At 36.9% G+C, this 20,074-nt stretch overlaps 1 protein-coding gene across 1 annotated transcript in view; it reads left to right on the forward strand.

The window, feature by feature from the left end:
- TTC27 (tetratricopeptide repeat domain 27) overlaps positions 1–20,074 on the forward strand; it is a 117,186-nt gene that overhangs the window by 55,627 nt on the left and 41,485 nt on the right. Inside the window, exon 10 of the mRNA XM_062629564.1 lies at positions 7,432–7,545. Coding sequence (XP_062485548.1) covers positions 7,432–7,545 — 114 coding nt within the window. The remainder of the gene's footprint in view (positions 1–7,431; positions 7,546–20,074) is intronic.

Consider the following 20,074-nt stretch of genomic DNA (forward strand, 5'->3'; position numbering starts at 1 on the left):
TGGGTGGATGTTATCAAGTGCTATCTGTTTGCTACAGAATACTATTTAAGTGGGGTTAAAAAAAAGCTGTGGAAAATATAGTGAAGATGAGATGATGTTAGCCTTCCTCTGTACACTAGTGGAATATTTCGTAAGTCTTGCAAGACAAAAATTTATTCCATTCTTCCCTTCTAAGTTTTAAATGAATTAAGCCAGCTACTGAGTAATTCTTAGATTGTATTTAATGTACCTTCAGATGTGATAGATTTCAGATACGGTAAGTTCCAGAGAGAGTCAGTTGCTTGCAAACTGAGATTAAGTGAGATATTTAAGAATGTTAAATTGCATTTAGGTATGTGCAATGTAATTGCTGCTATACTGAGTCCAGCATTCATTTCTGTATCAGCCTAGCATAGTCTAAATGATCAACTGTTTAAGAGGTTTTTAACATCTTTGCATACATTTTGCTTTTGGAATGTGTCTATAGAAGAAATTTGTGACAACGCTTCACAGCTTCAGATGAAGGAAAAATGAACTGTCCATTGTGTGTATGTGCATATATTTAATTCTAAAACTCTCAGAATTAATGTTTCTTCCAAATGCATTCAATTATCCAAAACACTGAAATGATATATGTGAAAGGCTGCATGGAGACCTCATAGCAGCCTTCCAGTATCTGAAGGGGGCCTACAAAGATGCTGGAGAGGGGCTCTTCACTGAGGACTGTAGTTATAGGACAAGGGGTAATGGGTTAAAACTTAAACAGCAGAAGTTTAGATTGGATATAAGGAAGAAGTTCTTTACTGTAAGGGTGGTAAGGCACTGGAATGGATTGCCCAAGGAAGCTGTGAATGCTGCATCCCTGGTGGATCTCAAGGCCAGGTTGGACGAGTCCTTGGGTGATATGGTTTAGTGGGAGGTGTCACTGCCTATGGCAGGGGGGTTGGAACTAGATGATCTTAAGGTCCTTTCCAGTCCTTACTATTCTCTGATTCTATGATCTCATTCAAGCAGTTTGAAGTATATAAAAATGAAAAAAATAAAGGAATAAAGATCAGTGTCTTCTCATTTTAGCAGTCAAATTCAGCAACAGGTACTCTGTATTTACAATGATGAAATGTTACAACTTGAGTGCAGAAGCTACCAGACAAGACTAGACGAAGTAAATTTTAAAAATACCATTCTAATTAAACTAGTCCTTGCTACAGATCACTGATGGTGTTTTGGCCTTCCTCTTGACTTTTTAACACCAAGAGATATTTCTAATGGCTGCAGCTAAGAGCTTTAAGCCCAGCTCTGTTTGTGATCAGCTAACACCTGTTGCGGTGAAAAGCTATTTTAGTTGTGCAGTCCCATGATTAGTTTTATGACCAAAATAAACCCTTGTCATACAGTTGAGTAAATAGCTTTAGACTTTGGAAAACATATGCTGAGTGTGTGGTCTAAAACTACTGAAATATATATGGAGTATTAAAGCAGTACTGGAAAATGGCACTGTGAATATGCTGATGTCTCTGCCAGTTCAGGAAAGTAAATCTTCTCTGTCACTTTAATACTTTCAGGATTTCTGCTTGCCTCTCTGGTTTACCTAACTAACAGTCAGACACAATTCATTTAAAAAGAAGGTAGCATTTAAATCATGGTAACTTGGAAATACCTTGGAAAAATAATCACAAATGATCATGATTGACTATGGAATGTGCTATCTTGATATAACAACTAATAAAAATGAGTGAAAGGCCTAATAAAAGAAAATACGGAACTTCTGCTAATGCATGTCATACAGGATCAAGCGTTACATAGTTTTTTTGTTTTCCTGTTACAGTGCGAAGGTCTTGGCTTAATACTCTAAAGGTGCCATGTAGAATTTATATTAGATACTGTTAGGCAGGAAAACATGTAAGACCCAACCAAGTAATAACACATTTTCCCCAAGCAACACTGAGAAAGAAGCAATAACACAGGACTTGGAATCATGCCTGAAATATAATTCATTTGGAATGTATAATACAAGTTGTGATGTTTGCAAAGAAAATGTAAATTACCATTGTCTTAATAGTTTTGTCCTAAGACTGTTTGATCAAACAGTAGTCTGTAACTCCAAAGGCTTTGCATATTGTTGGGTTAAAAAAAAAAAAGGAAGTTAGAGTTGTCAAAGCCATGTGGAAAAAAATGTGGTCAGTTGCTAGCTAAAATTGTTGTCTTCTTATAGGGAACAAAAAAACCCAGAAATTTTGAAAATGATTGCTTTTGTGTTCATGTATATATACTTCTAAATTGCAGGATAAGTTGGCAATATTTTGACTTTCCAGTTCAGATCAGCCTTACAGTGATTTTAAGTTTAGGATAGATTTTGGTGTTTAGTGAAAGTGTGAAATTAAACAGATGGGTCAAGCCTTATACAGCACAGGTTTTGATAACTGTTAAAACCTATCAAAAGGGCCGTTGATGTTGGTTTGATGTCTGAGTAATTCTTTTGATCTTGAGAAGGAGAGCTGTACATGGAGTAGAATAAACACTAATGCATGTATTCCCTCTGCTTAGATCTTAAAGATCTGCTAACCACTAAATATATCCACCGTCATAAAATGTATGGAAGCCTTCCATTCTCAAAGTATGAAAATACTATATTCTGTGTTTGTGTCTCTTATCTTGTTAATGCTGCTCTCTAAGGAAATAATTATGCCATTTATCAAGTTGTAACAAGAAGCATCTAAAGTGAAATCCTAATCTAAGTTTTTTCTTGTTGGGCCTTAGAAAATATGAAGCTGTCATAGCTAGTAAAATGTGACTGCAGAATATAGAGCCTTACATCTTGTAATTACTTGTGCTTAAAGCATTCCTACCTAATGTTTCTCGAGATTAAGTTTATTTATCTGAAGTTTTGCTTTCTTGAATAGATGCTAAAAATTTGTTTTTTTTCGGAGTAGTAGGTCTTAGTCACCTATTGACAAAATATTGAAACATGCAATCAAATATCAGATATTTCTTACTGATAATATAGAGGAAGGCGAGGAATTTATAGGTGCTCAAATTATTACCCCAGTTAATGATGTAAATTGCAAAATTATTATTTGGGATTGTTGTCTGCGGTGCCACTGGTTATAGATGACAGAAGCTGTGATGAGAAGATGGTTTAAAATGGTTTGTTTCAGCATCTTAGAATCACAGAATCATAGTATAGTTAGGGTTGGAAAGGACCTTAAGATCACCTAGTTCCAACCCCCCTGCCATGGGCAGGGACATCGTGTCACCCAAGGCTCTGTCCAACCTGGCCTTGAACACTGCCAGGGATGGAGCATTCACAACTTCCTTGGGCAACCCATTCCAGTGCCTCACCACCCTCACGTAAAGATCTTCTTCCTTATATCCAATCTAAACTTCTGCTGTTTAAGTTTTAACCCATTACCCCTTGTCCTATCACTACAGTCCCTAATGAAGAGTCCCTCCCCAGCATCCCTATAGGCCCCCTTCAGATACTGGAAGGCTGCTATGAGGTCTCCACGCAGCCTTCTCTTCTCCAGGCTGAACAGCCCCAACTTTCTCAGCCTGTCTTCATATGGGAGGTGCTCCAGTATGAAGCAGTTCTATGTTCTTTTTTTATGCTGAGGACACCAGAACTGCACACAATACTCCAGGTGAGGTCTCACAAGAGCAGAGTAGAGAGGCAGGATCACCTCCTTCGACCTGCTGGTCACGCTCCTTTTGGTGCAGCCCAGGATACAGTTGGCTTTCTGGGCTGCGAGTGCATACTGAAGCCGGCTCATGTTCATTTTCTCATCGACCAACACCCCCAAGTCCTTCTCCGCAGGGCTGCTCTGAATCTCTTCTCTGCCCAACCTGTAGCTGTGCCTGGGATTGCTCCGACCCAGGTGTAGGACCTTGTACTTGTCATGGTTAAACTTCATGAGGTTGGCATCAGCCCACCTCACAAGCGTGTCAAGGTCCCTCTGGATGGCATTCCTTCCCTCCAGCGTATCAACTGAACCACACAGCTTGGTGTCATCGGCAAACTTGCTGAGGGCACACTAAATCCCACTGGCCATGTCAGTGACAAAAATTTTATTGTTATATTTGTTTGTTTCCAAGTTAATCACTGTTGTTTGTTCAGAACTATCATATAGTCATGTTTTATACAAATCAAGGATTGTACTGCAGGATCCATTAGTATAACTTCTCATATACAAGCTGTGAAGTCAGTAGGCTTGAATTAGGTGTGTTGTGTTTTGTTGAGAGCTTTACCGATTCACTGAGGCTGAATCGCTCATTAATGCCACCTGAGAGTTCAGCTGGGTTTGGTAGAAGTCGTGTCTGTGTTTGACCTGTGTGTCTTAACAGTGTGCACCTATCTCAAAATTTAGGTATTATTTGCCATTTTCTTCATACATAGTAATGGGGATATTATAAAGGTATTGTACAGTAATGGACTACTTCGTTATTAAGACTTTGAGGATCATGTTATTTCATTCCAATGTCATGTAAGGATAATATATTGAATGAAATACTCTGTTTTGTGTAATACTTTGGTAATCTCCTTTTTACACTTTGATATGATGGGAGAGGATGATATAAAGGGTTCTTGTTTTTAGGAAAAAAATGTGGAGCGGAATTGGAGGAATCTGTCTCCTATGTGAATCTGTTTCCCATGTGAAAACATTCCATTCAAGACAGAAGATGTTGCATAACCTTTCTTTCCTTTCTTCTCACCCCATCTAATTTTCCTGGTTATTTTATTGTTCTTTCCCTGAAGTAAGAGCAAGGATGACTTGTGAAGATTCTCAATAGTGGTTTTGTTTTGGAATTATTGTTTTAATTTTCTTAGCTCCGTTTTGTACAGTACAATAAACTTCCAGATATGTTGACAAAGTTGCATAACCTTGATTTAGTTTTTCTTTTTTTCCAGATATTTCATTATAACCTATATTCTTATTAATAAAGTCTAAATTTAGCTTCATTTAGGTGAAAACATAAAGCTTACAAGACTTACAAGAAACTGCTGATTTTCTGGAATATGTGGAGATTTGGGGTAGAAGAGTAAAGCTTGCTTCATAGTTATGGGTACATGTTCTGAAATTATTTTTTACAGCCCTTGAGTGCAAACATTTGCACCCGTGTGTGTCTTTTTGTATCTGTGGTGCTTTAAATAACACAATTGGGCAATGAGAAGGTGAGCACAGGACTGAGCTCAGTATAAAATTGCAGGTGTTTCTTAACTGAAAAATAGGACTGCTTCTTATTGTTCTATGCAGTTGCAGCACTTTTTTCTCCTGTAACTGTACAGCAGGTATACCTCACATTTTGCTTTATGAATACCTTTTAAAAGCAGGATTGTTATTCCAGATGCGACTGTCACTGCTTCTGCAGAGGAATGAAACATAATTCTCTGCCTTCTTCCACCCTGTTTCTCTTCATTTCTCCTCCCTCCCTGTATGACTTAATACACACCTCATAGAGCATGAGTGCTTAAATCACTGTCAACACAATGGTGAAGGAGGTGCACATGGAAGTAAAGGACAGGCTTTCCAGTTCTCTTACAGAGCTTGATGGTGTGCACACAGAGGCTTTGTGCTGTGCCCAAATCATGCCAGTTGCTAAGGAGGACCAGAGTGATGGGACAAGTAATCTGCTGCTGGAAAAGGGCTGTAATTGGACCAGAAAATATATTTAGGAGAATTATTATTCAAGACCTTTAGTTTTCATTGTTCTTTTAAGAGATGATGTTGTGATTTGAAAAATAAATACTAGTGTCTGTCACCATGTGGTAGAGAAAAAAGGTCCCTTTAATTAAAAATCATATGATGAAATACCAGTAGTGTAGAAAATGGGGGAAAGGATAACCTTTCTTACAAAAGGGAGCTTTTAAAGTAAAGTAAACGCTGTTAAAGTGTTTGACCTAACACTCCCTTAAGGTTTTTTAGCAGCCACCTGGGATAGCCATTAAAGGATAAATTCAGGAACCAGGGTCCTCTTGTAAGGAATGACTCGCTTGTGCCCTGCAGTTTGTCTTCAGACCAAACAAAAGTAAGTAGTAGACTGATCTTCCCATGATGAGACAGGAGAGAGATGAGCTCTTAGAACTAGGATTTGGACCAATTAGCAGATTTACTGATCATAATTAATTTGTAAAAGGGCACTTGAAAGCATAGAGAATGTTGCAGTGGCATTCCACTGATAGAGGACTGTATGGAAGCCTTTGTGTACTTCTTCATATAATACTGACTTGAAGCCATGAAAGAATCAGTGCAGAGATTGTTGGTCACAAGAGGGAGGATCAAGTGATGTTGAAGCATTTGGTGGGTGTACATCCGTTCATACTGCTTGCATTCATTCTTTCATTTGCTGTTCCCTGTCTTCCCGTTGTAGTTTTCCTTGGAGAAAGTTTAGTTTTGCTTGTCTCTAGCTCCTTTCCTGTGAAAACACTAGGGGGAAAAAAGTAGATTACAGTATGACAGAAATGTCAGAAATTTTACACAAACCACCAGCAAAGTATACTTTCTTAATGCTTGGGGAAATCTTTCAAAGAATAAAGCAAAAGGGGCTTTTTTTCCCAGTCTTCAAGTATCTATAGGCAAATTTATCAGAGAAGCTGTATTGTGTTTGTAGTGTCTATAAAACTAGCAAGGATGTTTGCCTGCTGTCTCCCTTTTCAAAGTGAATATCTTAACAGAAAAATGGTATACTGTGTCTGAAACAATACTGGAAAGAATCCAGGTGGTCTGTACATTATTAAGGGATATGAAAGTTGTATTTGCTACATATATCCTATTGGCCTTTCTTAAAAATCAGTGGTCGGAGACTGTCACCAAGTTCCTGGCATCAGGGCAGGGTGTTCCAAGTGATAATTTGCTGTGTCTTTAGAAAAGCTTTTTACCTATATTATTCCGTATCCTCTGCCCATTTACTGCACATCAAAAATTCTTCATGTTATTCTCAAGCCATGGCATATTCTAAATTAATATTCTTTGGTTTCTTAACAATTTCAGCCTATTTAATAGGGGGACGGTGTTAATGCAGGCATCAAATCACTTTGCATGTGAAGAGAAGCTGAGAGAGAGATGGTTTTGTTCAGCCTTAAGTAGGATACCTGCTGCTGTCTACAGCTGTCCAGTGTACAGGTGTGGAGAAGGCTGAGCCAGACTGCTCAATATCAGATTCTTTATTTGCCTTTTATTTGGAGTAGCCATATCAATTTGTGCATTTTGGTGTATGAACCATATGGGTACATGTACACACAGTGCTGCAGTAGCTGAGCGTGAGAAAATAGTTTTGATGGCTGCCTTTTATATTGAAAAGAGATTAATCCATATTCACAGCCCTCAGAAAAGTACTGCAACCACATATTTGGCTTTCAGAATAGGAAACAGCATTCATGCTTGAGAACACTATTGCAAACTTTACTGTCTTTGGTGTCTTTTAAATGAAATAATGAAAAAATGTTACTTTTCTCTGCAGTGCTTGCTCTCTCAGCCAAAGTTCTGGGCCATTCAGACGTCAGCCTTGTTCCTTCGGACCAAGCTTGAAAAAGGAAGTACTCGCAGGATGGAACGGGCAATGAAGCAGACTCAGGTAAGACTTCTGAGCTGCCTTCTTAAAAACAGAGGCTCTTTATATAGCAAATAAAAATAGGCAGGAGTTAGGAGCTTCTGCATTTCTTCTGTGCTAACTGTACATTGAGATAATTTTCTAATTATGTATCTAAACCACAAATGCTTTTATGTCTGCTAGTCTCAAGATAAACTCATAAACATACAGTAATACATACAAGTAATAATTGGTCACTTTCTTTCAAAAATAACAAGTTCTAGAAGATTGAAATTAAAGTTTGTTTTCTTACCTCTAGTTTGTGACTTCTGATACCAGTTTTTATGTAGAAGTTCAATGAATGTAACGCTGCTACTTCTGTCATATTTTTAATAGTTTTCATGCAAGTAAATTATCTGTAGAAAACAGTCAAATTTGTAGTCATTGGTATTGTGAGAACAAGAAAACATATTTGTGAATAAAGCAGTACTTTTGATTTATCATTTTGACGCGATACTTAGTGATTAGTAATTTTATTGCAAGTTTGAGGCAGTGATTAAACAATTTTGCTCTGAAAAAAAGAGAAGATCGGTTTCCAAGTATGAAAAAATAAAAATAAAAATTGGGATTTATTTAAGAAATAGATTTTTCAAAGGAAAGGTCTGTAGGTTTTTTATTTTAAAATCCCTTCATATTACAAACTTTTGTTAGCTGATTGTTATCTTTATGCTGTTAAGTGGTTTTGTCTCACATAAACAGCAGGCATTTCTGTATGTCTGTCAGACAACAGTTCTGCTGACTATAAGAGCCAGGAATGTATAAAATTAAGATTATGGTGCTGTAAATTAAGTTCCAGAAAGCTGATGTTTCATTTAAAAGCACTGTTGATTCATGGATCTCAGAAGGAGCGCAGCTGGGATGTGCTGCTGCAGTTTTGTTTTTCTGAGGAGGTCACAGAGTTGCTATAGTGGAATTTCTTGGGGTCATTGGGAGAGTGTCAAAAGATCCAGGATTCCCAGTCTGGGAGATGAAGTATCTGTTGGCATTTGGGAAGCAATCTCAGGATCCTTGGTGCCCTAAGCTGTAAAACAGTTGGAGTATCTCAGACATTTTTGTCAACTAGATTAAACCTCACTACTGGAAATTGTTGTACTCTACAGTTTGACCATCTCATAATAGAAATTGTTGCAAGTACATTTATGTGACTTCATTGCGTTCCGCAGCTGCAGTAATGTAAATGATTTGATTAACACACACTGACATTTCAGGAAAGTGACCTCACAGTAGAGACAGAATCTGTGGTTTTAAAGATTATCTTTAATCCTAAAATGTCTGTTTTCTTAAAGTTTCTTAGACATGTGAATGTAATAACATATATGAGTTGATTTGATATGGTATCAAGCTCAGTTCCCCAAAACAGTTAAAAGTTGTTTGAGGATTGATATGTACTAAATTAATCAAACAACTTGAATAACTTTCCATTTAAAGTTTTCATTCCTGAGTTCCATCAGATCAGAATTTTTCAATATGCTGGTTTCTTACAGTTCTGAGAAGGAATCAGAAAACATATAATGAATGATGTCATTTTTCATTCATAACACCAAGGGTTTTGATATATTGTCTTCATGAAGATGCCAAAGAGCTAGCAAGTTCTGCAGCTATTTATCACTAGAAATGGATTTCAAACTCATAAAATTTTCATACAAATTGGGTTGTGGGGGGGGGTGGTGGTGGTGTTGGTTTGGTTTGGTTGTTCTATAGTTTCACGTTTACTAGTTGCTGATACTTGCTGCAGAAAGTTTAGATATTGAAGATTAAGGGAGGAGGTAGGTGTAAATACGATTAGATTTCCCCATTGTTTATACTATCAAATTTTTAAAGTAATTGTAAAAATTCTTGTAAGACAGCTCAAATAAGCAGTGGTAAATTAAATCCTCTAAGTTACTTACTGTAGGGTTGTCTGAAGAGTGCAAGAGCCCTTATGTGCTCTGACTTAGTGATGCTGGACTGTCCTGTCCTCTTCTACTGTAACTCTCCTTCCTTTCCCCATTTCCACCCTTGCATGCCTCTACACTGGGTCTGCAGCTGCTAAGCATCTAAAAGTACGAGTATCACTGGGCAGGTATATGCTGATATTCAGCCAAAATCAGGCCAGGCTGTGTTGTTTGTTGAAGAAAGTGGGTTTTGGCTACATGTTTTTTGTTAAATTTATTTTAATTGCTTGAAAAATAATTGCAGCTATTTTTGAAACGAGGATATATTAGTTGAATTAGCTGCCATGCTCCACATATTAAGTGTATGTTTACATTAAATAGTTATTATAAAATTATTTTGTAAGTGGGGTTTTTTTTTGAACTGGAAGGCTTCAAAGAGAAATGATCATTTTCAAAACCTTTTTTTGATTACTTAAAAAATATGAACTCCAGATAACGCAGTCTTTGGAACATGTTTTAAATTGATGATTCTAGGTACTCTGGAACATTGTAGTTAACTCGAAGTGAGTAGGAGAGATTTTTATTCTTAACTTTTTCTGGATGCTACTTGTCATCCATCCAGTTTTTGCCTAAATGAGGTTTGGATCCACAAAAATATGTTGAAAGATTTCTAAAGCCAGTACCGTTTTCAATCAGTTTTCTAAGAAAAGGACAGCTAAAACTTTACATTCCACTAGAATATTTAATCATGACCAGTATAACATATATTGAAGTCTGGATTAAGGTACTGCCAACCCAAAATGTATCGCTGGATACAGTATGATTTTTTTAAGGTTGGGTGTTTAGGTTTTTTCCATATGCGTGTAGGTGAAGGAGGGTGAGAAGTGTTAGGGTGGGAAGAAAGGAAAGAGGAGGAGGGAGAAAACAGAAAGAAAATGGAACAGTTTTTGGTAAATAGCTCTCCACATGATTAGAAACCTGCCACTTCTACATCAGTTTTGGGATCGTCACCTACCTTCTATTGTTAAGAAAGTAACTCAGAAACTATTAATAGTGGAAAATGGGTTGGAATAAGTTGTTAATCCACAAATTACTGCTGAAAGTACAGCCAGAGCTCAAGTGATAGGATGGGGAGAAAAAACATATTTTGAGTGGTGTAGGAGCTATGTAAAAAAAGAGAAAATGGAGGGATTATTTAAAAAAAATCCGATCAAAACCAAACTATTTTAAAGCACATAGAAGGGGATGCTATCTTTTAGTTTCTTGATATATGAAATATAATAAATTGTGGAAAAAAGTGTACTCTTCAGTGGATTTTTAAGTAATTTTAAGAATGAAGAAAAGACATAAAAATCACATGCTTGTACTAAGGGTGGTGGTGTTTCAGTGAGAGCATCGTTTGCTGCTGGATTACGCCAGCAGCAAGAAGAGGTGAAGCTGCCATGTGCCTGGTGCCCAGTAGCCTGCTCAGGTTTATCCTACAGTGACTTGTTACAGCTACCTCCTGGAGCTTGCTCAGGGTGTTCACGCTGGCTACCTCTGTGCTTTCAGCTTTTATCAGCTTGTTATGTGCCCCTTTTCTGATTGTATTTTCTGCTGCTTGCTGCACCTGGTGATAGCATGACTGTAACCTAATTGCTTGGCTTTCCTAACATATAGTAGAACGTATGCAGTATTTCATACGGTTCTCTCTTGCTTGCTTTTCTTGGCAGCAAAGGAATTTGCCCATTGGGGAAGAGGAATGTGTCTTGAAAGGGTGTTTTTAATAAGACTTCAGGAGAGCTGGGAGCAGACTAGGAATATTATAGGCTAATCATTATGTCTAAGATTGAAAGGTCACATGAGATCTTGTTTTATATCCTTAGTCATACACAGATGTATGTGGTTGGGAATTCTGTATCAACTGCCCTGTAATTTTCACTTAAATAATACTTCAGAGTGTCATTTTTTTCCAGCAACTAATGTTTTTCTGTGTGTATCAAGAAGGGAAATAATGTGTTTAAATTGTTCTTAACAATAGAAACATGCTAGCTGACATTCAGTTCTTTCAAATCTAAAAAGTTTACGTACAGCTATAGAGAGAAGTGACTGGTATAGATCTAACAGAAGTGGCATCTTGAGCTCTATGAGCCTGAATGCAATATTGCTGTTTCGTTATTTTCACACTGATGGTCTTTAAATAGTTATGCAAGAAAGTTATGTCATAGATATAGAAGCATATCCTTTTTGTTTTCAAAACCGGATTGTCACTTCTTTGCCATCTTGCTCCCTCTGCTTTATTTGGTGGTTGTTCTACATTGGACAAATTCAACATTTAAGGGAAGAGTTCAAAAAGATGGGAGCAGTCTTCCTCACACTAAGGTGATCTAGAGAGTTTTGAGATTAACGCATTTTTCTCCACTGCTTTTGCTTCTCAAGTCATCGATGTTTCTTGTCAGGCCTCTCAAGACTGGGGTTGGAGCAATATAGAGAGACTTTCAGTATGACCAAGGGAATTATAGCGCTTGTCTGTTCAGCTAAACTGTTAGGTCACTGTACTAGGAGTTCTTAAACTCGCTCTTGTACTCTAAGAGTACATTAAATAAGATTTTAGTAGTTGCTTTGAGTTGTGTATGGAATGGGAGAGGGGAGGAAGAGAGAGAATATTGCTAAATTAATTGCTAAAAATTTGTTTCACATGAAGTTGAAAGTTTTAACAAAGTTACAGGATCTATGAGCTGCACTGTTGAACTGCGAGAGATTTAACTCACTTTCTTCAGGAGGGTAATAAGTGCAAGACAGACCTCTTCTGTAGACATCCTGCATTGATATCCCCGTAGTTCTCAACTATTATGAATTGTATTTATAATTTGAACACATGTTCCAAAAGTGTTTAAAAAGAGGATAAGAGCCAGGTGTCTTATAAAACCTTTCCTTAATGAATTGTATTGCAAGATCACAAGGTCTCCAGAACCCTAGAAATAAACCTTATTACTTCAGAGAGCAATCACGAGAGAGTGACCTCCTAGTGATAGTTATTATTTCAGTTTCGAGACACATATTTCCAAATCGTATTTCATTTTGCTTAAGCAGATGACAGATTAGACAGGAGACGTTACATGACAGAAGAGATTCTAGGGATACATTGCACGCTTCAAAATAATTACCATGGTGGTGCTTGGCTCCCTCTGTTTTATTTCCACTGTGCAATTATTGCAATAAAACCCAAATTAAACCAGAGATCCAGCCTGCCAAGAGTTTTTCAGGAATAAGTGGTTTTGTACCCCTGGCAAAATAAGAAAAAATTGAACAGTATAATTTTCCAGGTAATGATTTCTGCCTTGAAATTTTCTACTGCACTGTTGTATTTGCCAGTTTGGATCAGCGCTATTAGCTGGTGTGGGGAAAAGAATGAAACCGTTTTTATGTGCTAAAGTTTCTTCATATTTTGTCTGCTAGTATTGTAAAGTACAAACCTTTTTGCTTATTTGACAATTATGTTCAATAACTGAGCTGTTCCATTCCTAGGGTCAATGCACTTCGTAAAAGCAGCCAAAAACAGTAAGCCTCCCATTTTTTCCGAATGTTTTCCATTGAACATTAGCTCTGAAGGCATTCACCTTTCTCCCTTTAAAGTCTCTTCTCTCAGTGTCCTGTCAATTAGTGATGGTATTAAGAGTCATAATGTCAGAGAGGAGACTCCTTAAGCAATATTGAACAGTAATGTTACACTTTTTTTATAGACTAAGTGTTGTCAGAGAGTTGCAAAGAAAAATATCAACAGATTGCAAGATGCAACATTCACATCTTTCTGCCTAAGCTTTGCCCTGGAAGGCATAAGCTGAGCTGCAATGAATTAAACAATTAAAATAATTTTCATATGTAGTCAGACCAGATGCAAGGCATGGATGACACACTATTCCCACCTATTGCTAAATTGAATAAATGAAGCTTTACAGATGTTGCTAACTATGAGTAGATGAATCTTCACAGCTGCATGTTATAACTACTACTGCAGATCTGGAGATAGGTATCTCAAGGTAAGCTAACAGACCCTTTTCTGAAACCAGGACAACACAGAGTAAAGCAAAGCTTAGCTGGATATGTTTGGCATTTGAGACTATAGAGTAAGAGTGAGACGACAATGCTATGCTGCAAACAAATAAGCTATAAGCATACCGAAAAGGGAGCAAGGTGCATGTATGGAAATAGAGATGTTCTTTCCCCAAATGCCAAATGATCTAGGCTTTATTTGGACACATTTTAAATGTAGTGCTGTCATGGTAAATTAATGGGTATTATAAGTATTCTTGCTTTTGCAACAGAAAATGAGTGTTCTTTTTTTAAATCCATCCTTCAGAAGTAACCTTGGAAATCTAGCTTCACGTAGAGACTGTAGGGGAAGTTCTGCTTACACCTTTTGATGCATCATAAGAATGTGTAACATAATTGACAAGTGAAACAGCTTTTTCTTTGGAAAAAAACCCAAAACATTAAAAAGCTACACTTGCCTGATAGTAGTCATAACTATAAAATTGTTATGCTTTTATAGTCATAACTAAAAAATTAAATTTCATTAAATTAACATTAAAATAAGTAAAAATAAATGTAAATGGCTTAAAGATAAAAAAATGTACACAGAATTTTCTGAAGATTGTGTCCTCTCTAAATGGATTTGTCCTGAGGCTTAAACCATTAACAGACTTTAACATCGAAACCCATATCCTAAGCACTGGCACTTAGTAACTTTGGCTGCAATATTTGTTCAGATTGGTAAGCATAATTTTGAGCATCAGTAATATTGTTGTGCTGTTAGAGGCCTCTTTTGTTTTCTCATGCTTCTTTAGGTGGTAGTGTTTGACTACAACACAACATTCCAAATGGTAGTTGCTCTATGGTTAGAGCATCTCTAGAGATGCTCTAACTTGCCTAGTATACTGCTTGGCTCTCTGTTTCAAATTAAAAGGAAGTATTGCATCAGACATTCATGAATCCAGATATCTTATGCTCATACCCTTGACCTCTTTTGTACTAATTCTGATACCAAAATGCTTTATATTTCATTTGGGATTCTTGGACTCATTTCCTCTTGTGTGCTTTCCTTCTCCACCCAGCTGCAAAAGCCCTATTATAAAGAAGCTGAAGCTTTTTTAGAAAAATGACACAGTCAGCCTAAGTGCATATTTGTTTCTTCTTTGGCTAGTATTGTTTTCAAAGTGAAATACATCTTTGCAGGGCCTCATTTTAGAAAAAGTAGACAAGCATAGTTCCAGCACCCTAATCAATAACTTCTGCCTAAGCGTGCTTCTCCTTAACAATTATCAACATCATCTTGCATCTTAAATGTTCACCTGGATTTATGCAGACACTAAATCTTATTGGTAGTCCAGTACTCCAGGTTCTGCATAGATGTCATACAAATTTTTGCTCTTCCCTCTTTCTTGCCATCAAAACTTTGCATAGGTGAAACCAGTAGTCTTAAATTTAGAAGATAGTCTCTTCCTCAATGATTTTTGAATTTGAAGTCATTACAATGTGGATGACTTCTGATGATCTTGCTTAAACATGCAAGATATATTTAGGGAATAAGTTTAAAGTGAAGAATTAATTTATTTGCCTGAGGACTTGATAACAATGGAGTGGGGAAGAATGAATGACCAGACTATCACAAAAAGAAAAGGTCTGGGAAATGTTGTGTCAACGTTAGCTTTACAGTTTTCCATCATGTAAAGTAGAAAAAAGAAACAGCTTTTCATTTCAAATACAATTCGTCATTCTCTAACATTCAAAAAAAACAAACAGGAATTTTATGCTAAAGATACAGTTGTCTTAAACATGCCTTCACAGGATCCTCCTGGTTTTAAAAAAAAAAGCTTTGTAGAATTGAAGGACAGTCTGATTCTCATTGCTGATGAAAATTTATCTTTTAAAATTAAAGAACAAACATTGAAGATAAAATAAATAAATACCCAAGCAAACACAAACAAAACAACTACCAAGAAAACCCAAACACCAAAATTAGTTGCTGGCTGGTTGATTAGGGCAGTAGTCTCTTAAAAATACGGAAACTTTTAGTCCAAAAAATAGCATTTTTGAGCCATGTTAACTCAGACAGAATTAGTTTTTCATTCTTTTCAGATTTTAATAGTTTTTAAGAACTATAAAATGTATGTAGAGCAAGTATAAAATTCTCTGATGATGATACTTTTGCAGTTATAATTCAGTACTGGTGGTCAGTTTATTACAGGTAAGAAATTCAATCAGTTAAGTAAAGCAAAGCAGTTCTCATTGTCCTCCCTCAGTTTTCTCTGAGCAATACACCCCCAATCTTCCCCTGCAAGCCTACCAAATGAATAAGTTTTTCAGCATGATGATAAGGCAATAAGCATGTGGGTTATTGTAGTTCAGGAAGTTCCAGGGCCATGGTGAACTGTCCCTCAACATGTAGCGGATGAATTCAGTCTTGAAAGACTAACTTTTAGTTATGCTTATAGTAGATAGAGCCTTCTTATTCACTGAAATGAAGCTAAGATGCACAAAAACAGTTGCTGGGAAGTAGTACAGTAACAATAAGACAGATGTTATTGATAGAAGTGTTTGTGCCTTTTTTCATATTTTGAAAGTGATCCAGCATTGTTCTGAACAAAATTCTTCCGTTAGAAGGTATTTTAGTGCTGCTTTAACCGTTACAGGAAATGAGAGACTAGAGACTGCTTTTAGCTTTAGAAGTATTCAAAGTGAAAGAATATGGAAATAATGGTGCTCTAATACTTGCAAAGGTTGGAATAGGTAATAAGTCAAAGCCAGCTTAGCCCTTAATGGTCCTTGTTTTTGTCCTTATATACTTGATCAATAAAGAAAGAGTGAACGCTCTTGTCAGTAAGGCTGACTCCTGATACAAAAGAAATATTTTACTGCCTCAGGTCAGCATACAAGCTGTGATTTAAAGAGAAGCCAATGCATGTATTTTCAAAGGAGATTTTCAGTGGGCAACATGAGGAAAGCTGAAAATAATTACTCAAATTTTAAATTTGAGGCAAGAAAGTGGTTGTATCAGGGTAGAGTCAGAGAACATTACATGGGAAGCATTTACCTTCTATTGTGTAGGTCAGCACCAGGGGTAATCAAGGAGAATGTGTTCGGCAGTTTGGTTTTTGAGCACCAGCTAAGTGTAAGATATCAGCATACCAGCTTCTGCAACAAAACAAGCTGTGGAGGTTTGTAATCATTGACTTGGAGATTCACCTGAAGTAGTGTGAAGGGATTTGTAAAAAAAGGTCATTAAACTGATGACAAATCTTTGTGAGATACATTTAGAAATAGTGAAAGAAAATACTATTTGCAGAAAAGATAAAATAGAAAAGAATGGACTATTGGGTAATTAATGAGGGTAAATTTACAGATTAAATTATATGTATCATTTACAAAAACAAGAACTAATTCCAAAAATGAAAATGGTCATGCTTTGAAACTAGTCTGTATCTATGATGCTGACGTAGGGAGAGCTGCTTTTTCTGATAGATGTTTCCACCAAACAAATATCCATTACGCCAAGGGTCTAATTTTCTAGTAAGTTACAGGGTGGGTTGTCTTGTTAAGAAAATATTTAGTACATTAGCTGTATGTGGTTTCTAAATGGTCAGAGGTAGAGAACTTGGGGAATCCAGTATGTAAAGAATCACTTGATTGGAAACTATTGTACTGGAGGCAAACTTTGCAATAGTGTTGGCTGCATATAGCTTCTAACCAGAGAACTGCTTGCTGGCCTAACTCAACTCATTTGGTTCCTGTTCCAGTTATTAGTTAGGAATTGAGGAATGTATTTGGCTTCTGAACTTTCCAAACTGGTTTAGGGACCACCGATTCAAATAATCATCTGAATCGGTGCATGGAGAGTTCTATGATGATACAATATTGGCTGTTTTCAGTATTTCCGTTTACTTTTGCAGTTACTCAGTTTCTTCACAGTATTGCTGTCTGTCTGAATATTGTAAATTACAATGTTGTGTTTTTGTGATACGACTTGTGCATTTTGATAGATGTGGACTTGTTCTTGTGAGAGGTATAGCCTACCATGCCCGAACTAGATTTTTAAACAGCATAAATATTATTGTTTGTAGCTATTGTGCACATTGCTGTGCTATACCTGCCCATTTTTCCAGATGCAGATCTGTCCAAACATTGAAGTTGCCTAGAAATAGAATAGAAACATGCAGTAAATGAAGCTGTCTGCGGTAGGATCGTCTCCTGCTTTATTCCGTTTCCCCCTGTGTATAATGCATGCAAACAAAAGCCATTAATAACATTGCAAGTTCAAACACTTAAAAGTTATAAACTGACCATTTATAGTGCAGTTATAAACTATTTCAGGAGCTCTCAAGCTGCGTCTTGCCTGGACAATTCCTCTCATGTGAAATCTGCCTTCTTTGCTCTGGTTCGCCATTGAAAGTGCAGGCTTGAGGACTGGATGCATGGCCAGAGGCCCAGCAGACTCCTGGGCTCACATTCTTTTCTCCCTTGAATAAAAGCGGTAGCAGAAAGCAGGCAGTGGTAGCTACTGGTGGAGGAGTTAATTTGTCCTTCAGTCCTTCCCTTTTGGCCTATGTTAGAGTATCTCAAATAAACTGGGCAGCTGAAAGCAAAGTGATCTGTTCTTCTGGCAGCAATGTGCTACCTCCTCCTGAAGAACTGCAAGAAAATTGCCTCCAGTGCAAGACTGGTACCATTAGAACTTGCAGCTGATTGTCCTCGGTTAAGTAATTGAAAGCTATTAACAGATTAAAGGCTGTACATATTACGCTAACCATCGTTTTGTTTCTACAGCCCACGTTTTTTTTGGGGCAAGGCTTTTAGGATCCTGTGTCCATGCTTGTAGTTGCTCATCTGTGAAGCAGCAGAACATCTGTTTTCCAGACTCTGCTCCTTGACCTGTTTGGTGTGAGTGACCAGCATAGACCATGAAACACCCTCCAGATGAATTAAAATTTTATTTTAGTTCTATTTCTTGGTTGCTTCTGTACCAGACAAGCCATGTCCAGTACTGCAGTGTGATTGTGGAAAGAATTGTGGTTTTGTGGATTTTTACTTTTTTTGATAAAGAAGAGCTGAGTCTTCAGGGGAGCTTGATGTGCTTCTGTCTGAATATGTCATACAATCAGGCATGGAATATTTAATGCATTTAAAGTGTTTTCATTTTACTGGAAGTCAAATTGATTTCAAGCCAATTGTTGCTGAAGATGCTTATTTTCTTCTTTGGTGAGTAAATCAATCATTAACAGCCAATGAGAGGGGGTTTGTTTGTTTTTCCCTGATGTGTAGAGAGCTTTCCAGGAACATGTGAAGAAGTAGATTGGATGTCTTTCAAGAAAATACATATATTGAAAACAGACTTCTTTATATGTGATTGCCTTTCTTTGGGATAGCTAAAGTTTAAACTGTTTGCCTGTGTGTCATATTTCTAATGTACTTACCATCGTATACTGAATGGTTGCTGGGTCAGGCTCAGCTACTGGAAGAATCTGTATTTCCTGCCAAATAATTTTTCAACAGAAACTACTGGATATCAGACAAGGTTTCACTGTATAGGGAAGCTCTTCTTAGGAAAAAGAGTAATGATTTGGTGTCAGGAGCTTGTTGGGGTTTTTTTTTTTTGTTGGTTTGGTTTGGGGTTAGATTGAGTATTTTTTGGTGAGAAGGGAAAACAGTGGATGCTCCAAGATGTTATCTGAGACATTCAGGCCAAATTCAGGACAAAAGAGACTGAACTTGTCTGTCCATTCTCTTCATGCTCTTGTCCCTTTCCCCAAAATAACTAAAGATGTTCAAAAGTTGATTATTTCCAATACTGCAAAATGAGCTGCTAGCAATTAGAGCAGCTGAATATCTATGGTTTCAGGTTGTAGGTATCTAGATACTAGACAGTATATTTTTCCTCCTTACAGACATCTGAGACCATCTAAGTAACAGGACAGAATCATGCTTGGTATGATTGACAGTAAAAAAACTGCACTAGAGTTATCTGAATACACTGTATTCTGTTTTGTGTTATGTTTTTTTCCTTGAGATTTCTATTTCTGTAACAGAATACCATCCAATTTCTACCTTAGGTAGGAGGAAGCTGAAGCAGTTTACATACTTGCAGTTAATAACATGGTCTTAAGAAGTTTTCCTCACAAATTGTTTTAAGTATCTTGTTTACATTTTTCAGAAAATACAACCTAAGTCCCAAGTTCTAATTATTTTTTCCATATATAAATGTTTATTTAAATATTTATTTATAGTAGGTTTACTTATGTTTTGTGAAAAAACTTTAGGGAGGCCTTTTCTGCTACTGCCAAAGACGTCATTTTTTGTTATTGCTTGCATATATATACTATTGTGCAATTTACCATTAGCTAAATGCAAATGTGTGGTAGGTAAACTCTGGTCTGCCAGCAGTAGAAGTACAGGATATTTACAAGAGATTGTTCTTCTTGAGCAGGGTGTTCCAGCTGGAATACAGAATAGGTTAAATGGATCATAGAGGCATGTATTTTTATGAGTGTCATACCTAAACTAAGAACAAAGTACTGCATATAAATGTTATTAAATGAAAGGGTTCAGCTTGACTATCCCCTTCTGATTGTGGCTTTTCTGAGGAAGAACTACATCTCTCAAAGAAA

The sequence above is a fragment of the Pezoporus occidentalis genome, unplaced genomic scaffold, assembly GCF_034315485.1.
Source record: "Pezoporus occidentalis ecotype Australia unplaced genomic scaffold, CSIRO_AGI_Poc_V1 ctg34, whole genome shotgun sequence".
Classification (NCBI taxonomy): domain Eukaryota; kingdom Metazoa; phylum Chordata; class Aves; order Psittaciformes; family Psittacidae; genus Pezoporus; species Pezoporus occidentalis.